Consider the following 22151-nt stretch of genomic DNA (forward strand, 5'->3'; position numbering starts at 1 on the left):
TGCTATTTTCAGTTTTGTATCCATTAACCAATACTCAGTCTATGCTAATATGTTGCTCTGAATAGCCATTAGTTCTAATTTTGTACAGTAAACTTATGTGTGATACTTTGTTGAGTGATTTTTGAAAATTCAAATACACTGCATTCACTGATTTATTTGGAAACACCCACTAATTATTTCCTCAAAACACAATAATAGGTTTTTGGAACATGATTTTGTTTAGTCGGCACAACATCGTGGGCTGAAGGGCCTGTTCTGTGTTGTACTGTTCTATGTTCTATGTTTTCACAAATCTGCGTTGAGTTTGAGAGGTATCGTTATGATGTTCTCGGTACTCTGTTACTATGTCTGTAATAGATTCCAGCAGTTTGCCTTCCAATATTAGGCTAACTCATCTATATTTTCCCAATTCACTATTCCTCCTTTCTGTATGGTTGTGTTTGCTACCATTAAACTGTTCTAGAATCTAAGAAATCATGAACGGTCAAAGCAAATGTAGCACCATTTCTACAGCTATCTTTTTAAAATCTTAGGATACAGTTTGTTAAGTCGAGGACCATTTGTTTTGTAACTTAGTTCATAAATGTCTTCATTAGTATTTCTTGACTTTTCCTGATCTAAAATCATCACTCTCACCTTATTTTCCTTAATGTTTTCATGTCTTTTACCTTGAAGACTAAATAAGGGATTTGCTGAATGTGTCATCCATTTTGTTATTCACATTATAACTTCACCTGACTGTGTCTATAATGGGCTAATATCCACTTGCACGAATCTGTTCCTGTCTATATACTGTTTGAAAAAGGTTTATAATCTCTTTTTAAGCATCTTTTGGGCTGTACTATTCTTAGCAACATTATAAGCCGCCCCTTTAAATTTAATGCAATATTTAACTCTTATTTGTGAAACGATGCACTTTGGAAGGTCAAGTACAGGTGGAAATTATACTGTGAATGATAGAACCCTTAGAACTATAGATATGCAGAGGGATCTGGATATGCAGGTCCACAGATCATTGAAGGTGGTAGCACAGGTAGATAAGATAGTAAAAAAGGCGTATGACATGCTTGTCTTCATTGGAAGGGGCATTGAGCATAAGGATAGGCAAGTTATGCTGCAGTTTTATAGAACTCTACTTAGGGAACACTTAGAATATTGCATACAGTTCTGGTCATCACACTACCAGAAGGATGTGGATGCTTTGGAGAGGGTACAGAAAAGGATATTGCCTGAAATGGGGAATTTTAACTATGAAAGAAGGTTTGCTAGAGTGGATTTGTTTTCACTGGAACATGGGAGGTTGATACAAGTTTGTAAGATTGTGAGTGGCAAGGATAGAGTGGAAATTTTGAGGCCTTTTCCTAGGGTGGAGTGGTCAATTGCTGGAGGACACAGATTCAAGGTGCGAGGAGAGGAAAAGAGATGTGTGAGGAATGCTTTTCACACAAAGGGTGGTCTGTGCCTGGAATATGCTGCCAGAGGAGGTGTGGAAGCAGACACAATAGCAGCATTCAAGAAACACCTGGACGAATATATGAATAGGAACAGAATAGAGGGATACGGATCCTGTGAGTGAAGACAGTTTTAGTATGAAAGGACAAAATGTGTTGGCACAGGCTTGGACAGCTGAAGGAGCTATTCCTGTGCTGTATTGTTCTCACCTCTTTTCTGTCACTTTTTCAGTGGGGTTTTTGTGCCTTAAAGGAATGTTAGTTTATTGCAATTTATGTTCAGCGATTTTAGGCATTCTTTAGTTAACCCAATACTTACATTCGTGTAATTCTATCAACTTGTTATGAGGTTCCTGAACTCTGACTTATTTTATCCTGTGAAATTTTGAAGATAATATAAATAATTTAAAACTTTTAAGTGACTTCAAAATAAACCTTTAGCTGTTGGTTTTGCAGGTGGTGATGCATCCATTATCCCAAAGGCAGAATGTGAGATCAGACCTTCTCCAAACCTGAGAGCAAAGGAAATTGGTGAACAGAGAAGTATCACTGTTCAAGATAACGAAAATACTAAAAATACACAATTCTTAAATATTGAAGAGCACACACTAGTCACAAAACGAAAGTGTGATGAAAGTGCCATGGAGGTTCCTGTTAAAAGAGTAAAAAGGATTAATGGAAGTGAAGACTGTACATCTGGCTGTAGCAGTATTCCTGAAAAAAAACCCAGTCATCCATCTGCAGAAGGAAGAATTGATGTCAGGATAAACAATAATACAGCGCACGTAACACATACGAACAGTCTTGAGAATGTATCTCACAACATGGCTGCAATGGATGCAGATGAGACCAGACACATGCAAATCACTGTTTCAGACATATATCGAACTGGAGCTAAATGTGTACCAGGGGGTCTTCAAGATCCCTTTGAACCTGGAATTAATTACCACTGCGTAGGATCATTGAGGGTGAAGCCAGGTAGAGGTGACAGGACATTATCAATGTCCTGCAGTGATAAACTTGCTCGTTGGAACATCCTTGGCTGTCAAGGAGCACTGCTCATTCATTTCTTTGAGGAACCTGTGTATTTCTCTTCTATTGTAGTCGGACAGTGTCCATACAGTGAAAAGACAATGAAGAGAGCTATATTGGATAGGTATTTATAATAAGTTATTTCTGTAAATAACATAAGGTATTCTGGCCTGTCTACATAAATGATAGTTCAGCCTAATCCAAATAATTGCAATTAGTTAATTTAATCTAATAATCCAATTTGTGGGCGGCACGGTGGCACAGTGGTTAGCTGCCTCACAGCGCCAGAGACCCGGGTTCAATTCCCGCCTCAGGCGACTGACTGTGTGGAGTTTGCAAGTTCTCCCCGTGTCTGTGTGGGTTTCCTCCGGGTGCTCCGGTTTCCTCCCACAGTCCAACGGTGTGCAGGTCAGGTGAACTGGCCATGCTAAATTGCCCGTAGTGTTAGGTAAGGGGTAAATGTAGGGGTATGGGTGGGTTACGCTTCGGCGGGTCGGTGTGGACTTGTTGGGCCGAAGGGCCTGTTTCCACACTGCAATGTAATCTAATCTTGCATAATTCAAAATTTTAAGCACAATTGTTAACTGTGTTGTATATTTAGCTCCAAATATAACTGTTTTTAGTGATATTTCATGAATTGTATATCTTTTTGCAAGGCCAGTACATTGAATATTTCTTTATCAGAACCTGTTGGCTAAGTTCAATCGACTTTTCATTTTAAAAATCTCAGTGGCGACTATGACTTGCTTGGCTGCCATCCCAACTAAGTAGGATTGCATCATGGCTGAAACAGAAAATACAATCCATGATTAAAAACTGAATAATAAAGATTACTGTTGGGACTAGGTAAATTGTGAGCCCGGGAGACTACTTTTTCTCTTGCTGTCTATTTTAAATCTGACCTAAATGAATGGAATAAAAGTCTCTTTTTTTCTAAATTTGGTAAAGATCCAAAACTGAACTGTTTTGGCTGTCTCCGTTCCTTCCCAGTGGATATGAGTCAACAACACCTAACTGCTCTCAAACTTGGTTCTTACAAGTTTAATTTGGCACTCTGAAAGAAACCATCAGTTGACTAGCGCTGAGAAGTTGCAGTGTATTTTGTAGTCATGCTTCGCTGTTTTGAGTTCTATCTTCAGATCCATAGTTACATGAATTTAAACAACAGCCCCTTTATATCTTATCAATACTCACTTTCATTGAAATGTAGCAGCTTTGCTTTCCATTTTATTGCAACATATTGATTAGCTATGCATCAAAAAATTGAAAAGAAAGCATTCCCCATAATTGGTTGCTTTTGGAGAACCTCTGTCAAATCTGATGAATGTAAAACTGTCGTTGGAATTGACAGTTATCTGTTTTTACTTGGTGACAACTGTTCCTGAAGATTAATGGGTACAAATATTAATAAGTATAAGATTTTTGCTTAAATTTTGATTTTGCCAAATGAAAACAAAGTGATTTCCACGCTGTGCGGGAAGGAAATTTATTTGGCTTATTTCACTCTGCTGCCTTGGCTTCACTTTCCACTGCTTGGAAATTAATGTTTACACCGCATCATAAAAGATGTTTGTTATCAGATGCAAACAGAATCAAAAAGGCATATATTTGTGGCTAGAGTTGTGACCATACTTTTATATAATTTCTTATAATTTTTCACTTGAATTATTTGACAGACATAGATAAGCACTGTGGTAACGCTGTCTTCTTGTTCCTCCGTGTATTTAATACTCGTAATCATGATTGGGTGTCACTGGTTACTTATATATTTTTTGCCATATGTGAAAGCATAACTTTTTAAGGTTGTCGACTATCTATTACAGTAATGAGATGCTGAGGTTGAGCTTTCTACTTGCACTTCCTATATCAGTTAGTTTGTAGCAGATTTCATGATCTAAACATTAGCAACAGACATTAAATTCCTGAGAGGGGGAAAAAGAATGTAGTAAACACAGGTTATCTATTAACAGTAAGATGCACAAAAACTTTGCACTTTTAGAATTAATTGCAGTCTTGTTAACATGCAGGACTTTTTGCTTTTATTGGTAAAGTGCTGAAGGCTAAAAAATAAATATAAGACAAAACTTTAAAGAGGGCTCTAAATACCCACATCTCCCTTGGTATTTATGAATTATATATGCTTTCCTTTTGTATCGAAGTTGAAAAATAAATTGCCAGGAATCAATTACATTCCATATAGTAAAGTAATCCATTGTAAGATATGTCCAAAGCAATTTCTTCTATAATTTTCTTTGTGAAATTTTTCTGCAATATTTTTCAATATTAAGGATTAAGGCAATACAGATTATAATTTAATCTCTATCTTGAAATTATGAAATAAATTACTAGAATATTGTGGAGTGAAAAATGATGGTCAGAGTTCACTTCCCTCTTCAAATGATCTTTGACTGGTAGGAGTCTTTAGCACTGACTCTATGTTTCAAGTTCTTCTCCAGACACATAAGCATGTAACTTTGGTTAATAATTTAGAGCAGTACTGGAATAGTACAAAAATTGCACTGTTAGAAGTGTAGTCTTTTAGGTGAGACTGGCCATCATTTTTCCTTGAACCAACATCAAGATTTGCCTCTGTTGTTTGGAAATTATTGTTGTGTCCAAAATTGGCTCAATATTTCCTACATTATGACTATGACCACTCTTCAAAAAATAATTAATTCATTGAGAAGAACTTCAGAATATTTTAAGGTCATATATGAAGCTATATAAATGCAAGTTTATTCTTTATTCGTGGAGACCTAGGTACCATTTTCCCAACGTCTGTTATAATTTTTTATTACTCAGCATGAATGACTGTAACTATATTAGGACCACATTTCTGTTGTTGTTTTGTATGAGTTCCATACAACCTTTAGCCGGTTAACAGATACTTTGAAGCTAAAGTGTGCAAACGATTGGGCATTTTACAGCTTCAACATGGCTACATTGTATCTCATCAAACTGCCAATGGGTAGCTTAACCTTTACTTAAATGTTGAATCTATTAAAAATGGAGAATCTCTCAACTGTAGTTCTGGTTGCCGTTAGATTTGCAAAATTAGTACAATTCTCCAGAAACTTGGAATAGAGTTGAGTTTTTAAAGTTTCTTAAATAAGGAGCAACCTTATATCTTAACTTATGTAAGACTGTTGCACATAGTTGAGCTGTCATTCTGCTGCAACAGAAGTTTGCTTATTGTTCAGTGAATTATCATTAAAGAAATGCATGAAAGCCGAGTATCATCTGCTGCACTTGAGTTTTACCGTGTGTTAAAGTGAAAGCTATTTGTGGATATAATCATTTGAACTTTACCAAAACAAATCGTTACTGTTTCTTTTCCTCTTGTGTTCCACCAGATGTCGCCACATTACCTCACTCCCAAAAGACTTCAGAGTTCAAGATGTAATGCTACTCCAGTCACAGTTGGAGTTTGTGCATGGTCGCCACTCAGTACAAAGCAGCTCTGTCCCCAATAAAGATAAATTTGTACCTTGTGCTGCAGGTAGAGAACAATTTTTGAATCATTAACCTTTTAAAGACTGTAGCATTTTTTGCAATGGCATTTGGAATAACAGAATTTATATACCCCTTGTATACAGTAGTCATGTTTCCTTGTTTGTGCTATATTTAGTTGTATTCTACATTGTGCTGGAAAAGCACCAACCATTGACTTTACCAACAGCTGCCTGCAGAATTTTCACGGGCTTTCTTTTTTTTTGATTCAATATGGTACCCTATACAGACTGTTTGGTATTCATTAACCAAAGCAAGAATAAGTAAAGCAGTTCAGTTAATCTGATAGTAAAATCCTCATTGAAGCACTGTCTAAGCAAGGAAGTATAAACTGAACATTTAAATGAGATTTAAATTATATATAGGAAGGAAAATAAAGATTAGGAATGATGGATGGGATTGTGACAATACTGTCACTTTCAAAAGGTAATTTTATCCTTGGTTTTTTTTGAAGAGAGGTTGTGAAGACAGGTGCCGAAAAGTCTATAAAATTTAACAGTGGAAGGGGAGTGGCTAGTTCAGGCTTTCTAGTTTTTTTTCTGCTATAGCTGTCACAAGATGTGTGAGTCCAGAAGAGTTGCAAGCTTCAGTAAAGGATTCCTCTGAGTTTCTCTGAAATCTCACTCTGGATGTTGTTCCTTCCTGCATATAAGAATCTGTGTTTGAATTTATCTTTTTGCCAAGGAGGGTGTTCATGGGATGCTATTGTACTGGAACAGTTAATTAGTATTAGGTACTGTATCAGGTCAGTTGGGTTTTCCAATAGTTAGTTTATTCTAAATTCTGCTTTTTGTTGTTCATGTTTCAACTGTAGTGTTTAAATAAGTTCTACTTTGCTGAACGCCAAGTGATTTGACCAGTTGCATCACACCTGGAACCTCCACCTCACATCTGCCTTTAAAATAAGAAAGAGTTAGGGTCTGGGCTATCGTCATAGAATCACTACAGTGTGGAAACAGACCACTTTTCCCAACAAGTCCACATCGACCCTCCAAAGAGTAACCCACCCAGACCCATTCCCGCTGCCCAATTACTCTACATGTACCCCTGATTAGCGCACCTAGCCTACATATCCCTGAAAATATGAGCAATTTAGCATGACCAATTCACCTAAGTTGCACATCTTTGGATTGTGGGAGAAAACCAGATCAACCAGAGGAAACTTACGCACATGCAGGGACATGAGTCGTCTGAGGCGGGAATCGAACCCGTGTCCCTGGCACTGTGATGCAGCAGTGCTAACCACTTAGCACAATGAAACTTTCTTGAAATATTTTGAGGAGGGTCTGGCCTGTTACATAACAGGATTAAGAGAAATAAAAGACAAAAAGAAAACCACAAAAAATTATATAACTAATTTCTAAATGAATTAAACTCAGCACTTCTAAAATTAAATAGCAGAACCAAAGAAATTTTTTTGTTGTAATTATCACCTTTCAAACCATGTACACTTAATGATTCTATATTCACTCACCCTAATCTATTCTGCTGTCTTTCATAGTAAACTAATGGGCAGGCATTGCATATCTTTCAATGCTGATTCCAATGGCAAAGATTCTTATAACACAGCCCGTGGAGACAGGAGACAGCAACTTCCTGATTTCTTCATTAAGTATGGGTGCCAGTCACTGCTGTCCATTTACTCCATTATAATGCTGTTAACCTTTATTATAACCCATACAAAATCCAAGTCACTTTCTTCAGAATATTTGTTTTAGATAAATTATGTTTAGTAAAGCATTTATAATTGAAGCCACCTTTTTGATTATGAATCAAAACTAAAACTTGAAATAGCATAGTTCAAGTCTTTTGTATCACAAAGCATTTAACAAGTTTTATGAATTCTATTTTGGTGTGTAGTCACTTGTAATAAAGGGAAATCGCTATAATTATTGACTCTTTATAAATAAAGATTTGCAATTAAAGGTAATCCTGTAACTAATCGCTTCTGATTAAAGCTGACTGAACAATAAAGTTGTGAATCACCAATGGTGAGCTTATTTTCAGGTCTTCACATTTCTGCTGGTGAAGTAAATGATATGATTGTAATACACGTTTGTATGGGCTTAGTTTTCCTATTTGCTTTGTAAACAAGCAAGATTAAGCAGAAAAAATGTTAACTTAATTAATATCTTATAAACCTGATTACTTTGTATTATTTCAGTTGCCATATTAAAGAAAGGATGTAAATACATTGGGAAGGATGTAAAAAATACTGAGGTTATACCTATCAGGAAAGGATTAAGATGCTAGGTTTCTTTGTTTAAAAAGAGAAGTTTGACAAATTAGCTTTCTAAAAATGTAAGATGCTTGATAAAGCAAAATGCAATTCTATTTGTGGAGACTTGCAAATATTTACACCACACAAATGCCAAGCAATGACCATCTCCAATAAGAGACAATGTAACCACCATGCCTTGACATCCATTGGTGTTGCCATCACTGAATTCCCCCACTATCAACATCCTGGGGATTACCATTGACTAGAAGCTCAACTGGACTCGCCATTAAGTACAGTGGCTACAAGAGCAGTTCAGATGCTAGTAATACTACTGCGAGTAACTCATCTCCTGACTCCTCAAAGCTTGTCCACCATCTACAAAGCACAAGTCAGGAGTGATAGAATACTCCATACTTACCTGGATGGGTGCAGCTCCTACAACACTCAAGCTTGACACCACCCAAAGCAGATTGGCACCACATCCACAAACATCTGTTCCCTCCACTAACACTCAGTAGAAGCAGTGTGTACTATCTACAAGATGCACTGCAGAAATTTGACAAAGATCCTACGATAGCACCTTCCAAACCCATAACCACTTCCATCGAGAAGGACAAGGGCAGCAGATACATGGGAACAGTATCACCTACAACAGACCCCTTCAAGCCATTCACCATCCTGATTTGGAAATATTGTTCTTTATGTATTACTGGGTGAAAATCCTGGAATTTCCTCCCTAAGGGCATTGTGAGTCAACCTACAGTACATGGACTGCAGCAGTTTAAGAAGGCAGCTCACCATCACCTTCTCAAGGGCAACTAGGGATGGATAATATATTCTGGCCAGCCAGCAACACCCATATCCCTCAAGTGAAAAATCAAAAATAAAAACTCAAAGTCATCAATGCAAAATAGTCACCAAAAAATCCAATAGGAAATTTTAAAAAAACCCTTCTTTACCCAGAGATCAATGTGAATGTGGAACTTGCTACTGCAGAAAGTGGTTGAGACGAATAGTACATATACTTTAAAGGGGATGCTAGCTAAGCTTACAAGGGAGAAAGCAATAGATGGTTATATTATAAAGTTGATTAAGAAAGTTTGGGAGAAAACTCAGTGGAGCATTAACAGCAGCATGATTCGGCTAAACAGTGCTAATTTTCTGTGAAGTTCCATACATTTTTATGCAATTCTATGTGGATTTTGCCAAATGCATAAATGTTTCTTATACAGGATGGTTGCAAGTTTATAAATAAGTATACAATTAAGTAACAAATAGTTCAGAGAGTGATGTGTAACATGTCACCAGTGAAATTTGCTAGGTGACAAATGTAAAATTATAATACAGTACAACACAGGAGGAGGTCATTCAGCCCTTTATGGTAGTCCTGGTACTAGATTTTCAACTGGAGTGGGTACTGTGTTACTTTCTGTCAGCCCCAGCCCTTCCATCTTGAATACCTAACATTGGTAGTTAGCAGAGGAAGGAGGCAATTATTTTTCACAGTCCCTTTAGCTAAAAATGTTGTAGCTTTAATTATAAATGTATGTATTTTCATTTTCAGGACGTAGCACCTTAATGTTGTTATATGATGGTTTTCTCATGCAACTCAATTTAATTCTTGATGTGAATAGATAATAAACTATGTGTATGCAACAGTTAATTAATGACCACATTACTGTACAAAGAGATTGTGATACAGTTAAGCAGAAATGCATTGTTTTCAACCTCTTACAGCAATAAGTTGGTGTGCTGTTCCACATCAGCCATTGGATGTCTGTGTAAATGGCTTTAAACAAGGAGCAACAAAAAAGATTCATGGAACACCACAGGCAAGGTACATTTTTGTTCAATGAAATAATGATCTGGATCTTTTGGTCTCCCTGTTGTATGACACAAGGTGCAGGTTGTGACCCTATGGAAGTGCCCACATGCCAACTCCTATGGGAGTTGTCTAGTAGATCTGAACTTTAGGTGCAAAATTCCCAGGAACCTCTGATAAAGTCTGTGATTCTGATTTAGGTGGGCAAAATCTTATGGCACCAATATAAGCTCCTCGCCCCCGCTTGTAATTAGTTCATGCTGCCTCACCTAGCTCCCCGCATAACATGGTCCCTGCCCTGATAGGCTTCCTGCCTATCCATCATCTTACTTTGCCAGCCTTTGCAGAGATCACATCTGCAGTATTGTGAGCAGTTTTGGTCTCCTTATCCGAGAAAAGATGTTCTGGTATAGAGGGCGTGCCATGAAGGTTTACCAGACTGATTTTGGGATGGCTAACTGGTATTTAGAAGCATGATAGGGGATCTCAGAATCTTACAACATTCTAACAGAACTAGATAGGGTAAACGTAGGAAGGACATTCCCGATGGCCAGGGAGTCCTGAACCGGGGGTCACAGTCTAAGGATATGAAGTAAATCATTTAGGACTGAAATTTCTTCACCCAGAGAATGATGAGCCTGTGTAACTCTCTGCCACACAAAAGCAGTTGAGGCTAAAGCATTGAATATTTTCAAGAAGGAGTTAGATGTAATTCCTCGAGCTAAAGGGATCAAAGGTATGGGGAGAAAGTAAAAACAGAGTTCTGAATTGTATGATCAGCCATGATCATATTGAATGGCTCAAAGTGCTGAATGGCCTACGCCTTTTCTATTCTCCGCGTTCCTACGTATTTATCCCATAATCTATTGTCAGCACTGCCAGTCCTCCTTTTCCTTTTCATGCATGACCTTCCTAAATGTCAGGTACCCTTGAATATTCAGATCCCAGTCTTGGTTACCTTTTAGCCACAACTTCATGATAGCTAGCTGATAATGTTCATTTATTTATATTTATGATATATTTATTATATCAATTAACCTATCTTGTTGAAAGCTGCATGCAGTCAGATAAGAATGTCTTTAATTATGTCTTTTTAATATATTCCTTTAGCTATATTTGGTATTTGCATTTATTTCCACTGCCTTTCACTTTTGTTTACTGCTTTTCTACTTGTATAGTTTTATTTTAACATTTATCATAATTATATTTATGTTGAATTTCTTCTATGTTCTTACACTTATTTTAAAAGTTATTTATGACTGTTGACATTTATAAATGTAAACTGTGACAAGTCATGACTCAATGGGGTGATGCATTGGAAATCAAGCTCCGCTAAGAGTCATAAATGTGAAAGGATTTAAATGAACAATCCAAAGACTTCAATTTTTCTGACAGGTGAACACACTCATCAAGTTTCTGTACTTAAAAAGAAAACAGGTATTTATTACGCACAGATTGTTTTTAACTGACGGCAGAAAGTAAGCTTTTGCTATTTAACACTGTATAACTTAAACTCATTTTTTTGCATCTGAGTTAATTCATACAAACATTTGTACAGAAACAAAACAAGATACAAATATTACAGGTGGGGAAAGAACAAAAAAAGAGTTAGTGAAGCACAGTTCTGGCGCCAGTCCAGATTACAGCCACTGATGAGTCGGTTTCCTTCAGTTCCTTTATGATTCCTTTCAACTTTTTGATGAGGTTACAGGGTTGTGGACATATTAGTTCTCAACCTTTCATTCAGCATGTCATTTCAGTGTCTGTGAGGGATTTCCCCCCATTTTCCCTTTCAAGAAAGGAATTAGCAGTGCTAGCTAGCTGCTCCAGATTTTCTTTTACTCCCACTACTGATGGGAGAAAAAGATGTTTTCTCTTTCACAGACTGGATGTTTATGCTGTACTGTTTAAATACTTATATGGTACTCACCCAAGAAGCAATCAAAAGATTGTTACTATGCTGATTAATCCTGAACACGCAACAGACTCAGATTGAAAAACCAATAAGGATTACTCCTGACACGCCCTTGGAGCCAAAGTGTCTAATATTCTCCCCCACTGCTTAAATAAGCAGAATGTAGATACAACATATATCTTCCATAGGTTTAAAGCGCTCACTTACCCATTTTTTTAGTCCACAGTCCAGAAATATATTTGTCTTTACAACACCATTTTAACTTGAAATTTCAAAGTTGTTTGCTGATGAGAAAGGATCTAAAGTACAAAATTGTATGGAATTTCTTTTATATTTAATGATTTATTTACTATTTTGAATTTTCTTTCAGCTAGGATCATAATCATGCTCACATATGAAACAGCACGTCAACCTCTATATTGTATTTTTCTGAGCAACATTTGTCCACAGAAACTTAACTCTGGCTTCAGTGTTGATTCGTATAGGAAACCATGTTGCAATTTCCAGGAACATAACCACAACTTTAGTTGGAGATGTACTCCATTATGCAATGGATGCTGAGTCAAGGAAAATGGGGTGCTGAGTCAAGGAAGGTAATAGGTAAAGCTGAAGGTGTGACCAAATGCTTGACCAAGAAAGTGAATTTTAAGTCGGGCTTTTTAGGAGGAAGGGGAAGTGATCTAATCTAAGCAGATAAATCCCTGGGCCTTCAGTATGGGTCCAGAAGCTCAACTGTGTCACATAGGTGTTTGTAGTTAATGCTGGTGGTTATCAAAGGGGATGAAATAATTGATAATGTTTCAGAGTTTGAAATAACATAGATAGAAATATATATTGAATAGCGAAGCTTTAAAGCTAGGAGAGCATAGAGACTTCAGGATTCAAATATGCAGTCTTTCATAAAGCTAAAGCAATTCCTGAGTTATAGCCAGATAAACAAGGGTTGTCAGGAAATGTGAATGGAACATATTGTTGCTGTCAGGATGACAGCATGTCTGCATTCTCACCAGCCACTAAATCATTGCCCAGCTGGATGCCGGGTAACTAGCTGGGCCAGATGTTCCTGGCAACTGTCAATTTTGTGTATCTCAGGCTTAAGGTCCTTTAGATTGCAGACAAGAAGCATTTCATTTGTGAAATCACTTTGAGACTTTCTCATTGGGGTGGGGCTTTCGATTAGAAAGGAGAATAGTTAAGAGGGGCACAGTAGGCTCTCATATCTAGTTAATCATTCTTGTGTAAGTACGGTGTAAAAGGGTAAAGTTACAGATCTTTTAAAGCAATCTTTATATGCAAGGGGCATAAAGTTTTTTTCTCTTTATTCTTTCAAGGGTGTCGCTTGCAGGGCCAACATTTATTGTCCATTCCTTCTGCATGGCTTGGTGGGCCATTTCAAAGGGCATTTAAAAGAGTCAGTCACATTTCTGTAGTAACCTTCTATAGTGACCATCTGAACCTCCCCACTGTCCTATCACAATTACCTCCTACCTGCATTCACCTGTTGCCTTCCCACCTACCCCCATCCCCTCACCCCCAATTTATCTCTTAACCCCTTTCCCCCTTCACATTCTTGATGAAAGACTTATGTCTGAAATGTCAACTCTCCTGCTCCTCGGATGCTGTCAGATCTGCTATGCTTTTCCAGCACCATACTTTTTGATTCTTACTCTCCAGTATCTGCAGTCCTTACTTTCTCCTGGCACGTAAAGCAGTCCACAGGCTGATGTAGCTAAAGACAATGTCACAAACAACTGGGGAAACGTACAAATGTGCTAAAATACCTTAAACCTGGTGTTTCAGCCTGACCTTCTGGTTGTCCACGTAGGGAAAAAAATGGAAGTGTTTGCTGCAGCAGATGTGACATTAGTTATATGTTTTATGAAAGGAAACTGACAAGTTACTTGAATCATGTGAAGACAGTAGGAAACAAAAATAAAGGAGCTCAAAGCTGCCTTACTACACAAGGCTGTCTGTGGCTGTCGTTGATAGATCTTGATAGTAAAATTGGCCATTCTGTGACTCCCTTCATAGAGAAACACACCTTTTCATGCATTAGCCCACAGAAAACATATCCACTTTGTAATGTCATCATAGAAAAAAAATCCATTGCAAGCAAAATGTCTTGGATATCTTTGCAGCTAAGTGAGGATCCCTTTAAATTCTGCTAAACCTTTATGCCCACGTTCTCTGGATTGGTTAGGAATTGGCAGTCACAATGCAATAGGGTTGTATCTCTACGAGCAATCAACCTGATTCTTTGTACAAAGATGTAAAATTGCATCTTTATTTGCAGGTGTAAAATTTGCAAGGCAGAGCTCTTCAATGAATTCAGAGACCTGCTGAACTATCTTTCCGAAGAAGGCCGTCCAATATCCCTTCAGTAAGTCTTAACTTTAACAGCAATGTGTAGGAACAGTTATAAAGTTGATTGAAATGTGAGTGCTGTCCAAGGAAATTTTGATTTGAGTATTTTTAATAACGGACTGTTAGCAAACAAAATCAATTCTTCTACAGATTAATGCCTACCCACATTGGGATTGTTATTAATGGCGAAGGACCACAGCTTTGCCTTCTTTGGGTTGCTTTTCTTTCATCTCTTGGCTAAAAGCTCACTAATATAACATCTTATAAATATTATTAGCTCGATTAATGTTTAAAATTAAGTATATATTAATGTCTTTAACATTCCCAGAAATTATTCTAGATTTTTGTTTCTTAGTAGATTGTTTAAATCCCTTATCTTTGCCTATACCCCGCACCTAAAGTTTGCAGACCAGGGGTTCGCAAGAGCCTCATCTGATCTATTACAGCATTTCATCTTTGAAATCACAGAGTTTCTTGTAGCGAAACTAGATTAGGAATGAGACAGGCACAGTGGCCTCAGACCACCCAGATAGCCATTCCTGTGTAACTACTTGAGCAAGTAAGTAAAGTCAGATCTTTCTGTATTTTCATGCAAAAATGCGACTAAGCAGATTTACTAATGGAACCTCAGACGTGAGGGATGGAAATTGATGTACTGCATTGATGAAGTGCACTCTATCTAATTATGTACTCTATTTATTTTTATCTATGAGTAACATCACATTGGGAAATAATGTCAATAGGAAAGCAAGAGATGGGATAGACAGGGGTTTAAAGCCAGATACATTCATGGAATATATGTTGCTAGATAGGCTGGTATTTTTGGCCAATCCTTAATTATGCATAAGAAGGTAAAGATAAGCTCCTTCTTCAACCGCTGAGGTCCATGTGGTACAGGTACACTGTTATGGTGGGAGTTACAGGTTTTGACTCAACATCGGTCAAGACAGTGTTATATTTCCAAGTTACAATTGCATGAGACTTGTAAGTGAACATCCATTTGTTGATTCACATGTTTCTGCCTCCTTGAGTGGCTCTGGATGGTAGAAGTTATGGGTTTGGAAAGTGCTATCCAAGGAGTTTTGATGAGTTGTGCTGAGGGTCTTGCAGATGGTACACTCTGCTGCCACTGAATGTTGATGGTGCAGTGAATGTTAAGCGAGTTAGATTGAGTGCCATCAAGTGACCTGCGTAGTTCTGGATGATGTCAGGGTTGAGTGCCATTGGACTTGCACTAATCCAGCGAAGGGTATTCCATTATCCATTACACTTCTGACCTGTGTTGTGTGGCAGACAGACTTTGAGGAATCAGGAGCTGAGTTCCTTGCCATAGAATTCCAAGATTCCAATCTGTTTCTGTAGCCACAGCATTTACATGCCTCTCCACCCACCTGTGTGTTGATAGTGAGGAATTTAGCAATGCTCATTGATTGAATGCCACGAGGTGATGCTGGATTCTTTCTTTTTGGCAATAGTCTTTGCTGTGCATTTTTGTGGCATGAATGTTACTTATTACTTGTCACCCAAGTCTGAATGTTGTTCAGGTCTTGCTGCACTTGGATGCGGACTTACCAGCCCGAATTTAATCACATAACTGGGGCTTAGAGGGGTCTTAAACTAAGGAGAGTGTGGAAGGTCCTGGAGAAGGTGAACGTATATCTACAACAGAAAAGGAAATGAGCTATTTAGGCAATGACACCCAGAGAGGACAGGAAATGACTATCTGCACAAATATTAACAAAAAATGCATCAAATGGGATTAAAAGGAGAAAAAATGATATAAAAGCAAAATTAATGGCTCTTAAATATGCACAGCATTTGGAACAAAAGAAATGAATCAGTGATATGAATGGAGGTTAGTGGATATGATTTTATAGATAAAATAGAGACATGGTTACAACTAGATTAAAAAAAGGGAACTGCATATTCAGAACTTTGTGACCAGAAGGACAGACATGAAGGAAAGGATGGGTAAGTAGCTTTGTCAGTACTGATGGCAGTACAATAGGGAGAAATTGGAAGATATAGAATCCTTAGGAGTAGATGTAAGAAATAACAAGGGAAAGAAGATACTGGTGGGATAACACTGTAGTTAACAATAGTTATACTGTAGGCTGGAGAATAAATCAAAAGATAATAAGGCCAAATAAAAAAGACAGTATTGTGATTTTCTTTAATCTTTATGTAGATTGGGAAACTCAAATTAGCAAAGCTAGCCACAAGGGAATAATCATACAGTATTTTGCGTGGAGGATGGTGCATGTGTGGAGTGGGCTGCCGGAGGAAGTGGTGGAGGCTGGTGCAATTGCAACATTTGGGGGGCAACTGGATGGGTGTATGAATGGGGGGTGTTTGAAGGGATATGGGCCGGGTGCTAGCAGGTGGGACTGGATTGGGTTGGGATATCTGGTCGGCATGGACAGGTTAGATCAAGGGGTCTGTTTCCATGCTGTACATCTCTATGACGCTATATTTGGGACAGTTTCTGAGAATAATGTATTGTGGATCCAATCAGAGGGTCGGTGTGATCTTGTTGGGCCGAAGGGCCTGTTTCCACACTGTGGGGAATCTAATCTAATCTAATCTAACCTAAACCAAGAATCAGGCTATTTTGGATCTGGTAATCTGTAAAGAGGTAAGTTTAATAAATGATCTTAGAGGAAAAGATCCTCTAGGATCTTTTAGGAACAGCAAGGGAGCAGTCACCTCTTTAGGGGTTTACTACAGGCCCCCCAATAGTAGCAGGGAGATGGAAGAAAGCATAGGTCGGCAGATTTTGGAAAAGTGTGGACGTAGTAGGGTTGTTGTATTGGGTGACTTTAACTTTCCCAATATTGATTGGAACCTCCTTCGAACAGAAGATTTGAATGGAGCTGTTTTTGTAAGGTGTGTTCAGGAGGGTTTCCTAACTCAGTACGTTGACAGGCCAACGAGGGGAGAGGCCATTATAGACTTAGTGCTCGGAAACGAGCCGGGGCAGGTATCAGATCTTGTGGTGGGAGAGCATTTTGGTGATAGTGACCACAACTGCCTCACATTCTACATAGCTATGGAGAAGGAGAGGATTAGGCAAAAATGGGAGGATATTTAATTGGGGAAGAGGAAATTATGATGCGATTAGACATGAGTTAGGAAGCATGGATTGGGAGCAATTGTTACATGGTAAAGGCACTATAGATATGTGGAGGCTGTTTAAGGAACAGTTGTTGCAAGTGATGAATAAATATGTCCCTCTGAGACAGGCAAGAAGTGGTAAGATAAAGGAACCTTGGATGACGAGAGCGGTGGAGCTTCTCGTCAAAAGGAAAAAGGTAGCCTACATAAGGTGGAGGAAGCTAGGGTCAAGCTCAGCTCTACAGGATTACAGGCAGGTGAGGAAGGAGCTTAAAAATGGTCTGAGGAGAGTCAGGAGGGGGCACGAGAAAGGCTTGGCAGAACGGATTAGGGAGAACACAAAGGCATTTTACACTTATGTGAGGAATAAGAGAATGGTCAAAGAAAGAGTAGGGCCGATCAGGGATAGCATAGGGAATTTGTGTGTGGAGTCTGAGGAGGCAGGGGAAGCTCTAAATGAGTTTTTTGCTTCTATCTTTACAAAAGAAACAAACTTTGTAGTGAATGAAACCTTTTAAGAGCAGGTGTGCATGCTGAAATGGATAGAGATAGAGGAAGATGATGTGCAGAAAATTTTGTCAAACATTAAGATTGACAAGTCGCCAGGCCCGGACCAGATTTGTCCTCAGCTGCTTTGGGAAACGAGAAATGCAATTGCTTCGCCACTTGCGAAGATCTTTTCATCCTCGCTCTCCACTGGAGTCGTACCTGAGGACTGGAGAGAGGCAAATGTAATTCCTCGCTTCAAGAAAGGAAATAGGGAAATCCCCAGCAATTACAGACCAGTAAGTCTCATGTCCAGCAAGGTGTTAGAAAGGATTCTGAGGGAATGAATGTATGGCCATCTGGAAGAGCATGGCTTGATTAAATGCAGTCAACACGGCTTTGTGAGGGGTAGGTCATGCCTCACAAACCTTATCGAGTTCTTTGAGGATGTGACTAGAAAAGTTGATGAGGGTCAAGCTGTGCATGTGGTGTATATGGACTTCAGCAAGGCATTTGATAAGGTTCCCCATGGTAGGCTCATTCAGAAGGTCAGGAGGAATGGGATTCAGGGAAACATAGCTGTCTGGATACAGAATTTGCTGGCCAACAGAAGACAGCGAGTGGTAGTAGAAGGAAAATATTCTGCCTGGAAGTCTGTGGTAAGTGGTTTTTTTTTTAGATTACATTACAGTGTGGAAACAGGCCCTTGGGCCCAACAAGTCCACACCGACCCGCCGAAGCGCAACCCACCCATACCCCTACATTTACCCCTTACCTAACACTACGGGCAATTTAGCATGGCCAATTCACCTAACCTGCACATCTTTGGACTGTGGGAGGAAACCGGAGCACCCGGAGGAAACCCACAGAGACACGGGGAGAACATGTTCCACAGGACTCTGTCCTTGGGCCTCTATTGTTTGTAATTTTTATTAATGACTTAGATGAGGGGATTGGAGGATGGGTCAGCAAGTTTGCAGATGACACAAAGGTTGGAGGTGTCGTTGACAGTATAGAGGGCTGTTGTAGGCTGCAGAGATGGGCTGTTGTAGGGACATTGACAGGATGCAGAGATGGGCTGAGAGGTGGCAGATGGAGTTCAACCTGGATAAATGCGAGGTGATGCATTTTGGAAGGTCGAATTTGAAAGCTGAGTACAGGATTAAGGATAGGATTCTTGGCAGTGTGGAGGAACAGAGGAATCTTGGGGTGCAGGTACATAGATCCCTTGAAATGGCCACCCAAGTGGACAGGGTTGTTAAGAAAGCATATGGTGTTTTGGCTTTCATTAACAGGGGTACTGAGTTTAAGATTTTGTTGCAGCTCTATAAAACTTTGTTTAGACCACACTTGGAATACTGCGTCAAGTTCTGGTCACCCTATTATAAGAAAAATGTGGATGCTTTGGAGCGGGTTCAGTGGAGGTTTACCAGGATGCTGCCTGGACTGGAGGGCTTATCTTATGAGGAGAGGTTGACTGAGCTCGGACTTTTTTCATTGGAGAAAAGGAGGAGAAGAGGGGACCTAATTGAGGTATACGAGACAGTGAGAGGCATAGATTAGATTAGATTACTTACAGTGTGGAAACAGGCCCTTCGGCCCAACAAGTCCACACCGACCCGCCGAAGCATAACCCACCTATACCCCTACATTTACCCCTTTACCTAACACTACGGGCAATTTAGCATGGCCAATTCACCTGACTTGCACATCTTTGGACTGTGGGAGGAAACCGGAGCCCCCGGAGGAAACCCACGCAGACACGGGGAGAACGTGCAAACTCCACACAGTCAGTCGCCTGAGTCGGGAATTGAACCCGGGTCTCTGGCGCTGCGAGGCAGCAGTGCTAACCACTGTGCCACCGTGCTGCCCACCTAGAGTCGATAGCCAGAGACTATTTCCCAGGGCAGAAATGACTAAGACAAGGGGTCATAGTTTTAAGCTGGTTGGAGGAAAGTATAGAGGGGATATCAGAGGTGGGTTCTTTACACAGAGAGTTGTGAGAGCATGGAATGCATTGCCAGCAGCAGTTGTGGAGGCAGGGTCATTGGGGACATTTAAGAGACTCCTGGATATGCATATGGTCACAGAGATTTGAGGGTGCATACATGAGGATCAGTGGTCGGCACAACATCGTGGGCTGAAGGGCCTGTTCTGTGCTGTACTGTTCTATGTTCTATGAAACAGTGACTATGACATGGTAGAATTTAGCATTCAGTTTGAGAGTGAGAAATGTGGGTCAGAAACAACTGTGCTAAACCTAAATAAGGGTAACTAGAGTGGAATGAAGGTAGGGATAGCTGGAGTAGACTGGAAAAAAAGTTTAGCAGACAAGACAGCTAGACATTTAAGAAAATAGTCATGGCTCACAACAAAGATAAAATGCAGTGAGGAAGAAGGATTCAATTCAAACGTGATTAACCAGGGAAGTTGAGGATAATATCAAATTGAATGAAAAGACATGCAATATAGCAACATTAAAATACAGCAGAATGTGATCAAGAAAAATGAGAAAAAATAAATGTTGAGACCAAACTAGTCAGTACATGTAAAAAAGAAAGTACACACTACCTTAAATATATAAAATAAGGTGAACCTAGGTCCCTTAGAGAAACGAGACTGTGAAAATAATAATCAGGAACTGGCAGGGAAGTTAAATAAATACTTATGCATCAGTTTTCACAGAAGAAGACCATAAATAGCAATCCAAAACTACTAAATAATTAAAGGGCAAAAAGAGGGAGGAAATAAATACAAGAGAAAAATGTACCGCGAAAACCAATGGGTCTGAAGGATGATAAGTCACTTGAACTGATGGGTTACGCCCAAGGATAATGAAAGAAGAAGCAATAGAAATAGTGAATACAGTGATAGTCATCTTCCATGAGCCCTTAATTTCTGGAAAAGTCTCAGAAGCTTAGAAAACTGCAGTGCAGCAGTTATTGTAAAAGGGAGGGAAACAAAAAGCAGGCTACTATTGGCTAATTAGCTTAAGATCTATCATTGGGAAAATGTTAGAATCTATTATAAATGGATGTAATAGCAATGCGTTTAGAAATAAAACAACAACATCAAGCAGTGTCAGCGTGGCTTCATCAAGGGGAAATCATGACTGACAAATTTATTAAAATTCTTTGAGGAGGATAAAGGTAAGATTATTTGGATTCCATATGGTTTTCGATTAGGTAACGCACATAAAGCAACTTAATAAGACAAGACCCCATTGAATTGGGGGTTAGTATATGAGCACAGTCCAAGGATTGGCTAACTAATAGAAGACAGAATGGGGTAAGAGGTTATTCTCAGGATGGCAACCTGTAACCAGTCGAGTGCCACAGGGATCAGTGCTATTGTCTCATTTTTTTCCAAAATATATTAATGATTTGGATGAGGAAGGTGACTATGTTATAGCCAAGTTTGCAAATGACATAAAAATAGGTGGGAAGGCAAATGGTGAGCATGTCACAGAGTCTTGTCTCCAGTAGCATATTGAGAGGTTAGATGAAAGAGCAAAAACTTGTATGATGCCAAAAATCTTGGAAAAATGTGAGGTTACGCACTTTGGTAGGAAGAATAGCAGAACTGAATGTTATTTAAATAAAGAAAGAGTGCAGAAAGCTAGCATGCAAGGTCAGCAGATAATGGGGAAGGAAATTGGCCTTTATTTCAAAGGAATGGAGTATAAAAATAAGAACGTCTTGCTGAAACTAAATAAAGCATTAGTTAGATCACATTTAAAATACTGTGAGCAATTTTGTTCCCCTTATCTGTGTAAATATATACAAGCATTGGAGACAGACCAGGGAAAGTTCACTCGGCTGAAGTTGGATATGGAGGGATTTTCTGAGGAGGAGAGATTGACTAAGTTGGAGTTGACTACACTTTGGAGTTTAGAAAAATGGGAGGCATCTTATTAAAATAGAAGACTCACAGTGCCAAGGACCCGGGTTCGATTCCAGCTTGCGCTTTCTCCCGGTGTCTGTGTGGCCTTCCTCTAGGTGCTCCGGTTTTCTCCCACAGTTCAAAGATATGTGGGTTAGGTGAATTGGCCATGCTAAATTGCCCATAGTATTCAGAGATATGCAGGTTAGGTGCATTAATCAGGGGAAATGTAGAGTAATAGGGTAGGGCAATGGGTCCGGGTGGGTTACTCTTCAGAGGGTCAGTGTGGGCTTGTTGGGCCAAACGACCTGTTCCACGCTGTAGGGATTCTATGAATAGGAGACTTGACAATGT

General features: G+C 39.1%; 1 protein-coding gene across 5 annotated transcripts in view; it reads left to right on the forward strand.

Annotated features, from left to right (window-relative positions):
• The window catches only part of adat1 (adenosine deaminase tRNA specific 1), a 76251-nt gene that overhangs the window by 31306 nt on the left and 22794 nt on the right, over positions 1 to 22151 (forward strand). For 4 of the 5 annotated variants that reach the window (XR_015759933.1, XM_043706713.2, XM_043706712.2 and 1 more), the window contains 4 exons: positions 1908 to 2607; positions 5837 to 5982; positions 9952 to 10051; positions 14245 to 14331. Coding sequence is in view for 4 of the 5 variants with exons in the window: in XM_043706713.2 (XP_043562648.1) it covers positions 1908 to 2607; positions 5837 to 5982; positions 9952 to 10051; positions 14245 to 14331 (1033 nt within the window). In the remaining variant the exon portion in view is untranslated. Of the gene's footprint in view, positions 1 to 1907; positions 2608 to 5836; positions 5983 to 9951; positions 10052 to 11431; positions 11474 to 14244; positions 14332 to 22151 lie in introns of those variants that run through there. The other variant, XM_043706714.2, reaches the window with a different exon arrangement.

This window comes from Chiloscyllium plagiosum, unplaced genomic scaffold (genome assembly GCF_037043375.1).
Source record: "Chiloscyllium plagiosum isolate Xiang-an unplaced genomic scaffold, Cpla_swu_hap1 HiC_scaffold_17, whole genome shotgun sequence".
NCBI classification, from domain to species: Eukaryota; Metazoa; Chordata; class Chondrichthyes; order Orectolobiformes; family Hemiscylliidae; genus Chiloscyllium; species Chiloscyllium plagiosum.